At 54.8% G+C, this 16,666-nt stretch overlaps 2 protein-coding genes across 2 annotated transcripts in view; one reads left to right on the top strand and one right to left on the bottom strand.

Annotated features, from left to right (window-relative positions):
• DNAH1 (dynein axonemal heavy chain 1) overlaps nucleotides 1-16,666 on the bottom strand; it is a 70,191-nt gene that overhangs the window by 680 nt on the left and 52,845 nt on the right. The window contains exons 54-74 of the mRNA XM_041118600.1: nucleotides 11,620-11,811; nucleotides 10,990-11,157; nucleotides 10,165-10,356; nucleotides 9,626-9,757; nucleotides 9,259-9,384; nucleotides 8,629-8,748; nucleotides 7,640-7,789; nucleotides 7,062-7,222; nucleotides 6,728-6,953; nucleotides 6,448-6,643; nucleotides 5,641-5,792; nucleotides 4,945-5,141; nucleotides 4,385-4,529; nucleotides 3,810-3,968; nucleotides 3,243-3,374; nucleotides 2,896-3,066; nucleotides 2,276-2,455; nucleotides 2,009-2,185; nucleotides 1,083-1,253; nucleotides 758-888; nucleotides 228-372 (exon numbers count right to left, since the gene is read on the bottom strand). Coding sequence (XP_040974534.1) covers nucleotides 228-372; nucleotides 758-888; nucleotides 1,083-1,253; nucleotides 2,009-2,185; nucleotides 2,276-2,455; nucleotides 2,896-3,066; nucleotides 3,243-3,374; nucleotides 3,810-3,968; nucleotides 4,385-4,529; nucleotides 4,945-5,141; nucleotides 5,641-5,792; nucleotides 6,448-6,643; nucleotides 6,728-6,953; nucleotides 7,062-7,222; nucleotides 7,640-7,789; nucleotides 8,629-8,748; nucleotides 9,259-9,384; nucleotides 9,626-9,757; nucleotides 10,165-10,356; nucleotides 10,990-11,157; nucleotides 11,620-11,811 — 3,423 coding nt within the window. The remainder of the gene's footprint in view (nucleotides 1-227; nucleotides 373-757; nucleotides 889-1,082; nucleotides 1,254-2,008; nucleotides 2,186-2,275; nucleotides 2,456-2,895; nucleotides 3,067-3,242; nucleotides 3,375-3,809; nucleotides 3,969-4,384; nucleotides 4,530-4,944; nucleotides 5,142-5,640; nucleotides 5,793-6,447; nucleotides 6,644-6,727; nucleotides 6,954-7,061; nucleotides 7,223-7,639; nucleotides 7,790-8,628; nucleotides 8,749-9,258; nucleotides 9,385-9,625; nucleotides 9,758-10,164; nucleotides 10,357-10,989; nucleotides 11,158-11,619; nucleotides 11,812-16,666) is intronic.
• On the top strand, nucleotides 12,242-16,213 carry LOC121232465 (HAUS augmin-like complex subunit 3). Its single transcript, XM_041118602.1, has 4 exons — nucleotides 12,242-13,551; nucleotides 13,728-14,167; nucleotides 14,815-15,031; nucleotides 15,442-16,213. Exons 1-4 carry the CDS (start codon nucleotides 12,292-12,294, stop codon nucleotides 15,691-15,693), a joined length of 2,169 nt encoding a protein of 722 aa, XP_040974536.1. The 5' UTR covers nucleotides 12,242-12,291; the 3' UTR covers nucleotides 15,694-16,213.

Here is a 16,666-nt window from a genome sequence, read left to right as displayed (position 1 = left end):
ACCCTACACCTTGTGCCCCAGCTGCTGACACCTGCCCAGCGCCCAGGGATTCATCCAGCCCTGGGCTGGGAACAACTGTGAGCTGGACTAGGCAGGAGAGATCTCCATGCCAGGGAAGCAAGGGCCAGCAACATGTGAGAGAACCCAGTCCAGTTCTGGTGGTTGATGACCCATTCCCCTGGTTTGGGTGAGCTCCTGCGGGCAGCTGGGCTGGCTGGGGCACATACCTTGGCATTCCACATCTCGGGGACAGTGTTGTTGTACAAGCTGCTGGCCATCAGCTCCAGCTGAGAGGACATGACGACCAGGCCCTTGAGAGCTTTCAGCAAATCCTTCAGTGTCTGAGCAATCACCTCCAGGAGCCTGTTGTACCTACGGAGAAAGAGTAGAGGGAGCAGAGTGACTCAGTGCAGTGGCTTATCACCCATGTCTGCCCAGGTTGGGTATGGATCTCTACAAGTGAAGCTCCTCCATGTAATCCCTAGCCCCATTCCTCTTTAACGGGGTCTCATAGCTGCCCTCCCAGCTCTGAACTGCTGACAGTAGCAGATGGAGAAACTGATCAGTCCCCACAGGACAGGGATCAGCTGAAGGTCCTGACTGGGACAACAGTCGTTAATGTGCCTGCCAATCCTGCTGCCATGCTCAGCAATGAGGTTCCTCGAAGGTGAGTGGGAGGAGGGGCCCCCACATCTCTGCTGTTCCCCAAGGGACCAGCCGGTTGCTGGCCCAGGACGTGATCCCACAAGGGTTTTACCTGATCACCTCCTGTACCAGCACTGTGTTCATGGACTCTTCGTAGAGCAGCGGGTATTTGTGGATCACCTCCTGCAGGTTCATGAGGGCAGGCAGCTTTGCCAGGATGTCCGTGGAGGTCTCCTCCACGAGCTGGAAGGAAGGCAGCAAGTGGGTGAGCATCCTCCTGGCCACGGCTGCCAAGAAGGGGGAGAGCTAACGCTTGGATGGCAGTGCCTTCGCTGGCACCCAGCAGGCAGGGTGGCACCTGCTGAGAGCTGGTGTTTATGCTCGCTGCCTGTACCAGGCACTGGCTGCCAGAGCACCGATGGGATGAGGGCACCCACCTCTTCCCTGCTGTGGCCTCCCAGCGTGAAGGTCTTGGGTTGCAGCTGCGTAATGGCCCCCAGCAGAGCAAAGGTCTCATTCTGAGCGAAGGTGATGTTGGCATTGTCGTGTAAACCAAAGAGCTCTGGGCTATCGTTGAGCGGCAGGCTCTTGATGTACTGCAGGTAGCCCTGGAGAGGAATCCACACAGGCTGTGAGGCCAAGAGCATAGGGATAAACCTGTGGTGTCCCTTCAGGCTGCTACGGGCCTGAAAGAAATGACTAAGCCAGGGTTGCTGGATAAGCTAAACCCAGCAGATCACAGACTCAGTTGGGACACAGTCCTTGCCTTGGTGTTTGACATTCATTCATCTGACTTCTACACAGCTCTTTGTCCCCGTCACAGCCAGAAAATGCAACTTGCAGCTTTGAATTAGGAACAGCTTATGTGTGCCCAGAGCAATGCTTGCTGACACAGGACTCTGGCTGATGGGGTGGCAGCTCCTCTGAGCCAGGTTTGGTGGCTGAGTGGAGGCCATGGCCATGGTTTGTGGTCTGGCTGGGGAGTTAAATTGCACTTGTATAGAAGCAAACACATGCTATGTGAGAATGGGCAGCTTGGCAGTGAGCTTCCTGCTGTGTCTCCTGCAGAGCTCCTCAGGTACTTAGGTATGTGATATCAAAATGATCCAGAGTACAAAAGCTTTCAGCTGGGGAACTCTGGTGATAGCTGCTACCACATCCTGTGTGCAGCGACAAGATTTTCCTCCTGTTGCTTGAAACAGATGCAGCTTCCTGAAAGGAGCTGAAGATCCCCCAGTTCTTACAAACTTATATTCCCCCAGGGAACTGGAAAAGCAGCGGGTTTCAGGGAGGAGTAGATCCCCTTTGCACTATGATGATCCTCCTGGATCTATAAGCTGCAATTTGTTACTTGAGTACTTACATTGAGGTCAGAAGAGGTACTGATCTGCTTGTAGATCCCCGATTCAGAATAGGCAAATTCAGGAATTAAAACCTCAGGCTTGTAGAAATCTTCCAAAATACTCATGATGCAGCGCCTGTCCCAGTCATCAGTCACACGGCCACCATAGTTGATCTCCCCAGCTGTGTACTTCAGAACCTGTGAGGGACCCCACCGCGGCTTTCTGACCCACACGTGCATCATGAGCCTGTTCCCTCCACGGGGCAGGGGGGCAGCTCACACACTTACCTTGTATGGGATGTCGGTGTATTCGCTCAAGAACATCTGTAGCTGACTGACACAGATGCGGAGGTCTCCATCCGTGAACTCATAGGGGATGTTGAACCCCAGAGGCCCAAACTTTCTCCTCTCCAGCATGTTCCCATGGAAGAAGCAAAGTGACAGCAACAAGGACTTAAACTCTGCAACCTGTGGGCAGGGGAGCAGGGAGAAGAGGTGCTTAGCTTGGGAGGAGTCATTCTTGGATGGGGTCACTTCCTGCTGGGACCTGGCAGAGGAGCTGTGCCAATTCAGCAGTGCCAACTGGCACCTGGAGAGGTGGAAACCTCAGTCAGGCTGCTGTGCTGGGGAAGGCTGTGGCCCACTCCCTGGCTTAAAGAGAGCTGTAGGTGTCTTATGCCAGGCCTCTGCAATCCTGTTGCTTCTGTTTCTCAAAGTGAAACTTCCAATTGGCTCATCACAGAGTAGATGTGGGCTCATGAGAAATACCACCAGCCCTTCTCTAGCACGCGAGAGCTCTAGTGGAGAGGAAGACCTATGCCTGGATAGGAGCAACATCCACGTGGAGAGCATACATTGGAGCAGGCACAGGCTGGGGACAGCAAACCAAAGCACAACCTGGGTCTTACCTTGGGGCAAGAATTCAAGAAGTCATCACTGAAACTAATGTAGGACTTGAGCAGGTTAGCCTTGACCCCACGGGGGGGCTCAATGGTCATCTTGGAGCCATTCTGGAGGATGGACACAGGGAAGTGGTTGCTTGGTAGACTGGTGAGCCAGAGGCGAAAGTCCTGGTGCACCTGGAAATCCAGAAGGCAACAAGTGCTCAGAGGGTGCAGGCACAGCCTTTGCAGCTGCTCCTGCACTGACCCTCTGGTTTTATGGGGAACCTGTGGATGAGATCAAACTAGATCTGGGCTCCAGCTTCCTGTCTGTTATCCTTAGAGTGGGCAGGCTGCTCGGTAAAACAGCTCACCTTGCTGGGGTCAATGCCTTCAACAAGTCTCTCCAGTGAAGGCATCCAGCTGGGGGCCAGGTGGCAGTTCTGGAAGAAGACCCAGTTGCCCTGCTCCATGGCACTGTGCATCATGGCTTCAGCACGGGGGCCCTGGGGAGGCAGATGAGAAGAGCTCAGAGACCCTGGTCCATCGCAGGTTGTGCCCTGCTGAGCTGGACGGGGAGACAGCTGCTGGGTGGAAGGACCGCTTTCCAGAGCTACAGCCTGGCTTCATCCCCATGGCTCAGCTGGATCTTTGCTGTCTGATGGCACAGCAAAGGCCCTTTTACAAACCTGTGTGGGAGGATGGAGGGAATGGAAGAACTGGGGATGGATTTGGAAAATTAGAGGGCAGTATAGGGGGAACCGCTGCAGCCCCCCCACTGAACTGGCTCCTCCAGCTAGCAGAAGGTTGGTGAGTAAAGGCCCTGGGGAAGGAGGGTGTTTTCACTGTGCTGCAAGGGTGTTTGACTTACTTGGAGCTAGGTGAGATCACCGGGGGTGCCAGCAGGACAGTGTTGCCCCAGCTGGGCACTGGCAGCTTACCTGGCCTTGGCCCAAAGAAATGGCAGAGAGCTTTTTGGAGAACTTCGTTTCTTCAGCAAACTTGTAGAGATCAGCAGCAGGGTCAGTGCCTGGGGACAGCACGAACACCAGGGGGGTGGTGGCAGTGGACTCCCTGAAGACGACCGAGAGGTCAGTGGTCTGCAATACAGAAAGTTGGTCAGAGCGGAGAACCTCCTCACCCTGCCTGGCCTCCAGCTCCTCTCCAAGGCACCGGTGTGCTCTTGGGTGCCAAGGCCAGAAACGTGTTCAATAAGGGCCTAGTGCAGCTCTCCACCAGCAGCATTAGGATCAGGGCAGTAACCACTTTCCTATTAAACTCTTCTCTCGTATGCCTGGACTATCTGCCTCCTCCCAGTGTGGTTTAACTGGTGGACATTAGGCAGGATATCCCTCATCTAAAACATAAGTGTTTACCCAGCTCTGGGAACTCTGTGGCTGCAGAGAGGCACAAGCACCCTCACTGCAATTGGGACATGCTGACAGCCCGCTTACAGCAAGCTCGAGGCATCCTGCTCCACTCCTGGCCCCACCAGTGCTTCCTTTTGGCTGGTTACCTGTGGTTCAATGAAGTGCCGGTCCAGGTTCAGCACCACAAAATCCTGCATGGCGTTGGTGATCTTATCTCCCCGCAGACACCGCAGAACCAGCAGCTTCTGGAAGGCGTCAAGCTCAGCTTCCCACTTCCCGGGCAGGGGCTCTCTGCAAAGCAATTAGGTGCATTCTGGGGGGGGATGTGCCAGATCCTGCAGCTCCCCAGGAAGGACCCAAGTTGCCTGCAGACAGCCACTGAGGTTTCAGATGGGACAAGGACCTTCCAGTCACTTGGCTGAGGTCGTTGTCTGTAGCTTTGAAACCATCAGCAGGCAAACCAGAGCTGCTTCCACTGGGCAAGTGCCAGATACTGCTGGGCTAAGACATTGTGTGGCTCTGCCTTGGGCAAGCAACACGTATAGGCAAGGGCCACCCTTGAGGAGACAATCGTCCTCTCCCTTGTGTGGCATTGCACTGGGAGCAGAGCTGGCACTGTGGCTGTATCGGTGCCTCATGCTCTCCCAGGGATGCCATCACCTGCCGGGTGAAGCACAGCTAAGCTTACAAAGCACGGGGCACCTGCCTGTGAGGCTCAGGGCTGTCAAAAATGGCCCTGAACGCTACAAGGTTGGCTGCAAAATCATTGGCAAAGCCGGAGAAGTTCTTCAGGCTGCTCAAGGCCAGGATGTCTCCCCATGCTCTCTCATATAGCCAGGCCGGAGCTGGGTTCTCCCTCTTCTCCTTTATGGTCCCTCCTGACAGCAGGTACCGCCACTCGTCCTGGGAACAGGATAGGACGTGGTCAGGGATTATAGCCTACCTGCCTGGGCCTGACGCATGTGGCTTTGTGCCATATCCAACTAAAATCCTGTAGTAACTTTCTGGCTGCCCCTCCTGCCAGGTGTGTGTGTTGAGGAGTAAGTGAACCGGAGAGTCTGGTGAGATGAACATCACTGTTCAACTGCCACTGGCTTTTCTCTGTCTTCTAATCCCTGCTTGCTCCCTCCAAACTTGCTAACCTTTGCAGCAGTCTGGCAGCAGACTGGCAAAAGCTGCAGGTGATTCAGGCTAGGCAGCTCTGCATATAGATACAGGGAAAGGTCTGAGATCTGAGTGAAGAGAGAGGCCCCAGGTCTGCCCACCAGCCTGCCAAGGCTGCCCTCAGCCCCAGGGAACAAGGCTCTTTTTCCACCCCAGGATGCTATTCTAAGGGGCTGAACAGGCTGGGTTTGAGTTGCCCTGATGGGATCCCATCAAAGGACCAAGGTGACTTGCTCACCATATCAATCTGCCCATCATTCATCAGAATCCGGACACAAACCAGGAAGGCAAACATGAGCTTATGCTTCTCAAAGAGGCTACGGCACACATTGCTGTAGAGACTGAAGGTGATGTAGTTGTTAATGTTCACGATCCGGTCCTTCAGGGTGTCTGCAAAAAGGCAACAACCAGACAAAGATGGTGGGTGCTATGGGTGACGTGGAAGGTGCTCTCCACGTCAGCTGTCGGTTGCTGGTCACAGGGGCACACCTGCACCCTGCCCACGACGAACAGACACTGCTCTCAAACACAGACTTGGCACAGAAGCCCCTGTGAAAGCACAAGGCTGTGAGACTCCGCACACAGAAAACACTGCCCCAGCACTGGAAGGGAGTCCACGCTGCGCCACGGCAGCCTACCTGGGCCTAGCCACCACCATCCTGGCTAACGCGCATTTCTGGGTGGGGAAAAGCTGCCCCCAGCCTGGCAGCAGCAGCCAGGACCTGTGCGTGGAGGTGGCCCTGTGACAAGCAGAGCCACACCATTACCAGGACGGTGCGTACCTTGCCCGTGCCCTGCCTTAACATCCCTCCCGCCTGGTCAGACAGGACAGCAGAGAAATAGTGGGGAAGAGAACGCAGGGCAGGCTGTGACCACATCTTCACTTGCTGTGTGGAAACAGCTAGGGGCAGCTCTGGACCATGCTGAGAGCCAATGCAAGTGGCCATGTTTGCCTTGACTCTGCAGGTGTCCTACCTTCTGCTGCTGCTAGACCAGGAATGTGGGGTGAGGAAGAGGATAGGAGGGGGTTGTTCTGGGCAGGCACCTGCTCTCTCGGAGTTACTGATCCCCATTAGGAAGATGTTGAGGAACCACTCGAGTGAGTACTGGTACATGGGATCCACATTGGACAGGTCTGAGACACAGAAGTAGAGGATCTGCGAGCGGACAGCCACGGGCACATACTGCAGGCGGGTGATGTTGATGTCCTTCGCTGTCTGCTCTGCCACCATTACCTTGGCCTGGAGGACAGAAGAGACATCATGGTTAGTGCAGTGCTGGCAGGGGATGCACAGCTGCAGGGGGAGAGCACCTCCACCTCTGACCTGAATCTCTCCAGCCTTGAGCTTGGATGCCTCCAGCACTTTGATCAGCTCCAAGTCATCTACAGGGTTTCCTTCAGAAGTGCTGAGCCGATACAGGATCTGGTCTTCTATCTCCTTCAGCTCCTGATGCATCCTGGCATTGCTAACAATTAGCTGGTTTCTAGCTGCTTCTAAGTCAGGCCGCTCCGCAGCCACCACTTCTCCCAGCAGTTGGTCTTCCAGGCCACTACAACAAAAGCCACGGCAGTGAGGGTGGGGGCAGCAGGCCCGAGGTTTTGAGGACTGCAAAGAATGAGGCTGAGCAGCATGGGCAGCTAATGGGGTAAGCAGGTACCTGGGTGAGAGGGTGAAGTTGATGAGGGTGAGCTTTGTGGAGACCTCAGGGCTGTAGTGAGGGTTGGGCAGGTTGGTGGTGATGTACATCTTGAAACCCTCATGGTAGGGGATCACCGTATCCCCCAGCTTCAGCACGGTGTTGCCTTGCTGTTTGTAGGTCTGTACCAGACAGGGACAAATACAGGAAGGCTGCGACAGCTACCTCTTGTGAGGGAAGGCATCCTGCTGTGCCCTGGGCTCTGCAGCGAGGAGAGAGTCTGAAGAGTCTCTGGACAGAGCAGCTTCAAGCCACCTGGCAGACCTGAAGGCCTGAACCTGAACAGAGCAGCTGTATTCCATGGCCCTGCCTCCCAGGCAAAGACGCCTGCTGGCAGGAGACCAGCGTGTGCAGGATGCTGCCAACATGTTGGAGCCCTGGCCAAGACATACAAGCACACAACAGGCAGTATCCACGTGAGTGCTGCCTGCCCAGAGAGACCTACAAATCCACCACATCCCACTGCACCCTGGCCAGATTCCCCCTTACACCCCAGCCAGGTACCCACTGCCCCTCTTTGCCAAGGGGAGACACGGGACCTGTTTCAGCAGGACAGGCTCGAGAGCCGGATCCAGCTCCTCGCCGACATTCTCCAGCAGGAAGGGCTTCCCGAAGGTAATGGCATTTTCTAGACTGCAGAGGAAGTCCCGGTCGCTCAGCTTGGCCACCTCCAGGCTGTTCACCTTCTCCTGAAAGGCAGCAGGGGAGGGCAGGGTCCCTGCGGTGTCCTGCCCACCTTCACGTCCAGCTCTGGTGCATGGTACACCTCTCACTGGGCTGATTTAGCTCCCCAGAGCAGCAGAAATGGTATCTTTTCTTGCTCAGCTAGTTTTTGGCTATTTTGGCAAGTTTAGTCCGTGTCACCAGGCACTAGAGACAGCCCAATGAGGCAGCAGGAAAGCGGGGGGGAGATGGGGAGAACCTCCTTCAAAGAACCATACCGCTGCAGAGCCCCACACTGGTAACTCAGAGCTTGTTTGCCTGCAAAGTGAGAGCAGGTGGGTGGGAAAAGCCCTTGGGGAGCAAACCAGGAGCAGCTGCCTGAGCCTCCTGCCTGACCCTTCAAAAGGGCAGTGGGTGCTTCTCTGGAGGAAGAGAAGAGGTGGTGGCCTGTGCTTCCAGCACTCTGGCAGTAGGGACTGTGCTCGCAGGTAATGCTACCCTGATCCCTTCTGTCCTAGGGACCCTAAAGGCTGTTATGGGAGATACTAGTGTTGTTCTGTGTGTTTTAGGGCGCAGTGAAGGCTGTAAGGGCCTTAGAATGGTAGTGGAGAGTCAGAGTGGGAATCTCATGCCTCACTTGCTTACAGCAGGGCCCCTCCTGCCCTGTGCTGATTTCCCCAAGCAGGGAAACCCACCTGGGATGAATACAGATACGGAACCTGTCTGGTGCTGGGGAGGCTGGGCTGGGACAGTGTGGGGTCTTGCAGCTCTGGAGTCCAAAGCCTGAGGCTGCTCTGCTCAGGTCCTAACAGAAAGCTACTTCCCCTATCCTGGCAGACCTGGCTTTCCTCCCCACAACTCTTACCAGATTCTTGATCCACTTGTTTGCTTGTCCTTGGGGATCTATGTAGTGAGTCCAGCGCTGGGAGAATTGTGTTATTACCCCATTCTCCACAGACAGGGTGTCGTTGGGTAAACCGGCAATCTAATGGGGTAGAAAAAGCTGTTGGGAATACCTGCTAGTGCAACACTGCTGGCCAGAGAGAAGCCCTTGCTGCCCTGGCCCCTGTGTGGTCCCAGCGTGGTAGATAAGGGACGGTGGTGAGGGTACCTCTAACAGCAGCTAAGCCTAGAGCTGCAGCTCTGCCTGAAGCAGCTGAGCCATGAGGCAGAGCTGTGCTGGCACAGTTAGGCTTGGGCAGGCTACGGCCAGGGCTTTGCTCTAAGCCTGTGGTTTGTAAAGGGGAAGCCTTACAGGTTAAGGCTGATGCCCTCAGAGTTGCTGCTGCCCTGGATGCTGCCAGGTCCTCTCCTGTTCATTGTGCAAGGAGCCCCAGCAGCAATTCCAGCTCTGCAGTGTGGAGGTGCTTGGTTGTTATTGAGCTGTTTGGTTTGGGGGTCTTTCCTTTGGTACAGGTGATCCTGGTGAGCTGAGTGTTTTAGCCTTTGCCTGAGGCACCTTCAGCCTGAAGCGTTGGGTTTTTCTCCAACTTGCCTGCCAGGAGCGGATTTCCACTGGGTCTCCAAGGGTGTTGATCAGGTTTGGCTCCTTGGTGTGAGGAATGTTGTTTTCTGACAGCTGCCTCAGCCACTCCTTGCACAGTGCTACGCGATAGTGTCCCTGCCACGAGAAGAACAATCATAGCCTTTCTTTTAGTTGCAGCTAGTCTGCTGTGAGCATCTAAACCATCCTGTTTCCATTGAAATGGGATCCTGTGCCTCTGGCACAGAGAGAGATCCAGGAGGGATCTTGCACCCTTTTGCCCTAGTCCTTTCTCCCAGCAGATCTGGCCAGCAACAGCAAGAGGCCAGGAAAGCAGAGCAGTTAACTGAGCCCCTCACAGGGAGCATTGCACACTTACTGTAAAAGGGCCTAGGTAGGCCACAAAGCCAGCTGCAACCAGCACATCTCCAGTGATGTTGTTGATCTTGTAATCCAGGTTCTCTACGGTGTCCTGCCAGCGCACCTTTTCATCAGCCAGGCTGTTTATGAGCTGTGGAATAAGTTGCACATATGAGAGCTGCTGTGTGGTCCAACCTTGTGTCCTGGACCTGCTGCTCTCTGGGTAATGCTCCAGGTGACTTTGGTGACCAGAGATTGCAGGGTGGCCTCTGCCATATCCTGAATTCTGTCCCCAGATTTGAGCACTTAATCCTGGGATTACTGGGCTGCTCTCAGCTGTCCTGGCTAAAGAAGCTGTGCACAAGAGGACAACATTTTCACACCAGTGCCTGGCTAGTTTAGCTTCCCCAGTCCTGTTGTGCTGCTGAGATCTGGCCAGGCAGCTTCAACCTAGGATTGTCCTGAGTTGCAGGCACACAGATGTTATCACCGCTGTGCTCCTTGACCTGAAATCAGGTTGTTTCACCTAAGCAGGCAGAACCCAGCTCTGTCCCTTACCATATCAGCACGGCCCAGTCTCTGCTGACACTGCTCACACTTCATCTCCAACTCCTCCTTCTTGGCTATGCATATCTTGTGCTTGGCTTGCAGCACGGCAATGCCACCTTCGACCTCCCTCAGGTGTTCCTTAGCTTCCTCAAGGACCTGCTGAGTGGCACGCAGGTCCTCTTCTGCCTCCCGCCAGGCTTGCTGCGGAGATGCACAAGGAAACAGTGGGTATGTTGGGCATATGGCCAGGCTCTTCCCCAAAAAGCTAGAGACCTTGGAACAAGAGTTGGTTTTCCATAAAAGCAGGAGCTGATACTGAGATCCTTCCCTGTATGACAAAGGTTGACCTGCTGAACTCCAGGGGGATGTTCTGCAAGCTCAGGAATAAAAGTAGGGGTGAGGAAGGCATTTCTGTATAGCTCCAAAAAGCCAAGAGCCTGTGCCAGCTTACACAAGCTCAGGATGTGGCCCACTAGTGAACAGGAGGAAAGGTTCCTCTGCTTGCCTCAAAATAACAATGAAGAAATAGCTAGGCTCGGAGAGGATTGAGGCTGAAACACTAGTGAGATGTGGGAATGGTTCTGTAAGTACAGTTTCTGCTGAGCCAGGAACTCAGTACTAAGAACAAGGTACCACTTCTGTCCCAGCATATTCTAGGCTGATTTCTTCTACTTTATTATGTTATGGGTTTTGAGGCTTTGGCTCTGCTAAGGCTTGGTCTGAACATCATGTCCTGACCTGGAGAACATGGTGATTCTCAGCATCTTCTGCAGAAGGGGGCTGCTAGTACTGTTTCCCTAACACCTAGAGCAACTGGGTCACGCTGCCTCTTACCCGCTTGGGCTCCACAATCTTGGCCACAAAGTGGTACTTGTGCATGGCACGCACCCACTGGCAGATGGAGGTGCAAGCTTTGGAGACCTTGGCGATGGCAGCTGGCTGAAACTCCTCACTGTCAATGTAGGGCTGGATGGCCCTGATCACAGTGTCTGCAATGTTGTCCTGCAAGGAATGGTGGGAGAGAAAGGAGATTGGTGATAAGGGTGCTGGAGATCTGACTGAGGGTCTCAAAGGGCTTTGCCCCGTGGCTGCAGCCTGCCCCAGGACCTGGCAGGGTGGGCAAGGCATTGTGCTGGAGCAAGAGGAATCAAATTACTGTGTTTTGAGGCCTGGGAGGCATGGCTGTGGGATTGGGAAAATCGTTTCCCAAACCACTTCCATCCAGCTCTTCAACACAGAAGGAGCAGAGGGACAGGAGGGCAAGACTTGTGCATCTGTGTCCCATTGCCCAAGGCAATGAAGTGCAGCCAGCTGACACGAGGACTTCCAGGCCAAATATGTCCTCAACCTCTGTGCTGCTGAGGGGTGTTGCCCACAGAGAGCTTTAAGCTTCACTGCTGTGAGAAGGATCTCTGTGAGGCAATACCTGATCCCTGGTTACAGCCTCCCTCTGCCACCACTTACCTTATCATACTTAAACAGACTGTCCAGGAACTTCCCTGGGTCCTGGAGAAGGCCCCTGCCTGGCTCCCAGTAGTCATCCACCTTGGAGCCCAGCTTTTCTCCTGCCACCCTTTTGGGCTTGATTCCTTTCATAATGCAGACAGCTTCAATCACCATCTTCACACCGAGGGGAGGCCGCTGCATTGCTCGTACCTTCAAAACCCAAATGGAGACAGCGGGTTGGCCTGGTTCTTGGTGGGGTGCTCATCCCTCAGCTGGCCCAGGGGACACTGGGACCAGTGGGAGGACATTTAGAGGATGCAATGCACACGCAGGAAGGACAGAGGTATTTGAAGGGAAAGCTGGTTATCTGAAAGGGCAAGGAGCAAACTATGAGCTGAAAAAGCCTGCCCTGGTGCTGACAGGTGTGTCTTACAGGGTGAAGATGTCTTAGCAAAGGAGCTAGACCCGTATGGCCCTGGGGAGGAGGCTGTATGGAAATGGGGCATGGGCAGGCTTTCTCCCTTGCTCTGTGGGCTCTCGTTTGCCTTGTACCCCACTGCAGCAATGCTGCACCCCATAAGCTGGTCTGCAGCACTTGTGGAGGGACTGCTTGAGTCTCTTCTCAAGCAGGCAGCTAGGAGTGCTGCTGTGGCACCCTTGAGATGGCTGTGGGTGTCAGGACCCTTAAGGATGACTCCTGCTTTTTTCCTTCTAGTGCTGACCATCCTTGCCATGTTCAGCCAGAGATACTCCCAAGCCTTCCCACCGGACACGGTCAACGGAGGGGCAGAGTTTGTGGCGACACTGAGGCTGGTCTACCCCCACGCAGACACGCTCTGTGAGAAGGACTTTGAGTGGCTCTTTGACTGCCCTCAGACAAAGCAGTTCCTCGAGTGGTTCTGCAGCACGGTGGGTGAGGAGAATGTGCTGAGCCCAGCTGAGGTGGAGGCCTACGATGCCCTGTTGGCTGCAGGCAAGCCCATCCTGGAAGGTGATGCTCTCGAGCAGGTGTTACAGATGTGCCACCAGGTCCCGCAGTTGCCAAGCACGATACCGGATGATGAGGGTCTCCCTTTGGAGGCCCTGCAGCAGGAGCTTCAGGAGCTGAAGGACTATCGTGACCGTCAGCTCTGGCGACACAGCAAGCTGCAGGTTTGGACAGCCAACCTGCAGCGGGAGCTGAGGTGTTTGGAGGAGGAGGAGAAAGTGGTGAAGCAGGACTTGAGGAAGGCTCAGATGGACCTGGAAGTAGAAGCCTTCCAAACCAGAGCTGTCCTGAGCCAGATCAGCAAGGCTGCAAAGCAGCTGGCAGAGTGGCATGGGGATGTGGGGAAAGGCCGGCTGCCGGCACTGCTGTGCGAGATGGATCTTGGCCCTTACATGGAGCTAGAACAACAGGCCACCAACATGTTTGAGAGTTTCATCCAGCAGGTCCTACCAGGGAGTGTCCAAGCTCCAGATGCTCAGGGAAAAAGTGCACAGGGAAAGAGCAGCCTGAAGGAAAGGCTGGAGGCTGCGACACAGATGGACTCAGACTGGAAAATACTGGAAGGAAGAAGAGGAGCTCCTTATCAAGAGTGTGCAAACACACCATGGGGGGCGGCAGCAGCAAGTCAGGGAATACTGGTCCGAGGCTCAAAGGCAGAGCTGCTAGTGGAGGGGAGGAATGGACGAGAGGTGTTGAGCATGGGGGATGAGGAAGAGAGAGATAGCAGCCAGGAAGCCACAGAGAGAATGGATGCCGAGCAAACAACAATGCCGAAAAGCCTTGGGACTGATGGAGATGAGCTACTGCAGGACCGAGACCACTACTGGAAGGAGCTGAGCCGAATGGAGAAAGCACATATCTGTGCCCAGAGGGAGGTTATAGTCATGTCAGCAAAAGTGGAAGGCAACTGTGCTGCGCTGGAGTGGGCCCAGAGGACTCTGGAAGCTCTCAAGGAGAACCAGGTAGGGCCAGTCCTCCCTTTCCTCCACCATCCTTTGTGGCAGGGTCTGCCTGTGCTGCAGGCAGTCCCTGCTGTTGAATGCTGGAGCACAGCTGACATGTCGGGAGGGGGTGGCAGAGCCAGGCAGCGCTAGTGGTGCACCCCGACACCAGCCTGTCTTGTCTTCCCCCTGCACAGCATGTAGTTGAGGCAGAGCTCCGGAGTCAGGCTGCCGCACTTCAGAAGCAGCTTCATGCCCTGCGTTGCGACATCGCGCAGATCCTGACCCACCGGCTGCCACCCCTGCTGAAGGCAGAGGCCTGCTTCTCTCGCCTGCCCATCCTGCAGAGGCAGCTCAGCCTGGAAGCTGCCCATCTGCAGTACGTTGCCAGGAGGCAGGAGGAGGCAGCTGCGTGGCTGGCAAGCCAGCACAGCCGCCTGGATCTGCTGGAGCTCCAGCTGAAATGGGAGAGAAAGGAGTTGGACCAGAAGGCTTCTGAGCTGAGGGAGATGAAAACTGCTATGAGGGAAGCCCAGACCAGGCTGCAGGAGCAGCAGGACTACTTCAAAGATGCCAGCTCCTCCCAGAAATGTTGTCCACGCATATGGATAGACCCCAAAGACCTCTCTGCTGTACGGTAAGGGCCTGGGTGTGTGTGTGCACAAGGAACAAACTAGATGTGGAGGAGGTGGCATGGGAATGGGAGAGGCATGTGGCAGACCCAAGCTACCAGGCAGTCTAGCAGTGCTCTTCTGCCAGTGCGGAGGCACCCTGACTCCACAGTAGTGTGAAATTCCCCAGAAGATGGCATTTGCTTCTTCCTGGCTGGCTATGGCTGCTGCAGCAAAGCATGGGCTTGGAGAAGGGAATGAGTAGGAAGAACAGAGGTGTTCCTAGGATGTAAAGGTGGAGAGTGCAGAGGCAAGTCTTCAGCCATGGAGAAGGAGAGCTAGGCCAGAAAAAAGCACAAGCTGCTTGGAGCAAGAGCTTTCTCTGGTTGGGTGTCCTGCACTGACTGGCTTCTCAGTCTTTCCTGCGCAGCTCTGGAGTAGCTGGTGTCTGGTAGCAAGGAGTCCCTGACTGGCTCTTGAGCCAGTGTGGTCCTTTATGGTGCTCTTCCCAGACCTCCAGGACATGGGCTGCTCACCAGGTGAGGTTGTCCTCTCATTGTTGCCCCACAGCTGCTTGCATCCCAGTCCTACAGTGTACAATGTCCCCTGAGCCCTGTTCTTCCTCAGTGCTGGCACACTGCTCACACCTCTGGCTGGCTGTCCTTTCTTGCAGACTCTGGGAGATGCTGGTGGGGCAAGATTGGGAGGAGCAGCTCTTCCACAGCTATGAGGCCATAGCAGCCCATTGCTCCCAGTTGGTTCAGGACCAGAGGGTGCTGGAAGCACAGCTGGCAGCTCCTATGTCCCAGCTCCCTGCCCTGGAGTCCTCCACAGAGGTGCTCTACGGGCTGCTGTACAACAGCTCCAACCAGCTGCAGCTCTCCTCTCCGGTAAGCAAGCACTCCGGCTCCACCAGGCCTTGCTGGGTGGCACAGGGCTGTGAGTCAGAGCCTTCTGTGCCATCCTCTCTGGGTGCATGGGGGAGAACTTACTGCCTCTCAGCTGACAGAGCCAGAGGAGGAGGTTGGCCTGATCCTTGCCTTGTCCCAAAAGCTATCCAATGAGGCAGTGGCTGGCTGAGGGACAAAGGCAATTCTTACTGTGTTTCACATGTGCTGTTAAGTATAGAGATCGGGGTGCCTTAGCCAGGGTGGCCCAGTAAGCTACCTCTGTTCCTCTGGATGTGTTTCAAGGCCTGAGCCAGGTGGGTAGTTGTTTCTGGTGGGCTGAGCTGTTCCACAGCTGGCAGAAAGAGGGGGATTTTCTCCATGTTCACATGTATTTGGGCTCTGCCCCTCAGGAGATCACAGACCTGATGCAGCAACTGATCACCATGCAGGACAACCTCTACCAAAAGCTGGCAGACCTCCTGAGTGACTTGAAGGTCAAACGCAGATCTCTGGAGAGCCCTATCCTGCAGACAGAGCGCAACCTTTACGTGTATTTTTACTGCAATGAGGATTGGCTGAGAGAGGTGGTGGAGGAGCTGGAGAAGCAGGTGTGGGCTTCCTCCAAGGGACCAGTGATGGAGCTGCCTTATGCAAAGGAGTAGGTCAAAGGGATGCTCACTCCTTGCCACAGAAATGGTGCCATCTTTTGGTTGGGCTGGGTCATCAGTCCTGGACTGGGAGAGAACTCTGGTGGTCCTAGCTCGTGACAGGTTACTTGGGTCATGGTGCAGCAGCTGGGCTTAAAAGAAGCAGGGAGCTTATTCCTTAAACAAAGAGTTTCCCAAAGCTGGTGGGTGGGATAGATGATATGAAAGAAATTGATGTATCTTGTGAGTTGGCATTGGAAGCCTTGTATAGACAGGAGACTTCTCATGCCAACTCTACAAGAGAATGGGTGCTGGGGGCAAGCGGACTGACACTTTTCCTCACCTTCTGGGGAAAGGAGTTTTGTATATTTTGTGGGGAATAAAAAGGTCCATTACTCACAATTGCAGAGCTTGCCTCCAGAGCTGTTATACCCTGGGCAATAAAATCTTGTACTTGCTGAGTTTGCTGTCTTGGTTATGGGCTGTGACACTTGCCAGGCTCAGAATCACCCTCCTTTCTCCAACTATCCTATTTCAAGCCAGTGTTCCTTGAAGTCAGCCCACCAGCCATTGCCTCTTCCTCTTCTCTGCCTGTGGTGGATCACCTTTCAAAAGAGCCTGCTGTTTCAGACAGTGTGCTGCTAGATCTGTCCCTGTGTTGTGCAGCCAATACTCAGGGTTGCATTGTGGCACTGCCTGCCACCTACCCCCATGGACAGGTACCATGGGGTGAGCCCTCCTCAACACCCTCTCTGGCACAAGTTGGAAACAACATGTAGGAACACCCAGGAGCCAGCTCCTGGCTCTCTGCCCTTCACAACTCTTTGCTTCTAAAGGAGTGAAGCGAAGAAGCTGCATGGGCAGCTGCCCAGACTGTGAGCCTAGGGGGAAGGACAGACATGCTGGAAAAGGTTGGGGATGCTGCAAGCCTATAGAAGGGGAATTGCTGCAAAGTGAGAGGGTGTCCAGGACCAGACCCAGCTCTGCC

Source organism: Aquila chrysaetos, chromosome 20 (genome assembly GCF_900496995.4).
Source record: "Aquila chrysaetos chrysaetos chromosome 20, bAquChr1.4, whole genome shotgun sequence".
Classification (NCBI taxonomy): Eukaryota; Metazoa; Chordata; class Aves; order Accipitriformes; family Accipitridae; genus Aquila; species Aquila chrysaetos.
This window is presented reverse-complemented; position numbering and strand designations above follow the sequence as displayed.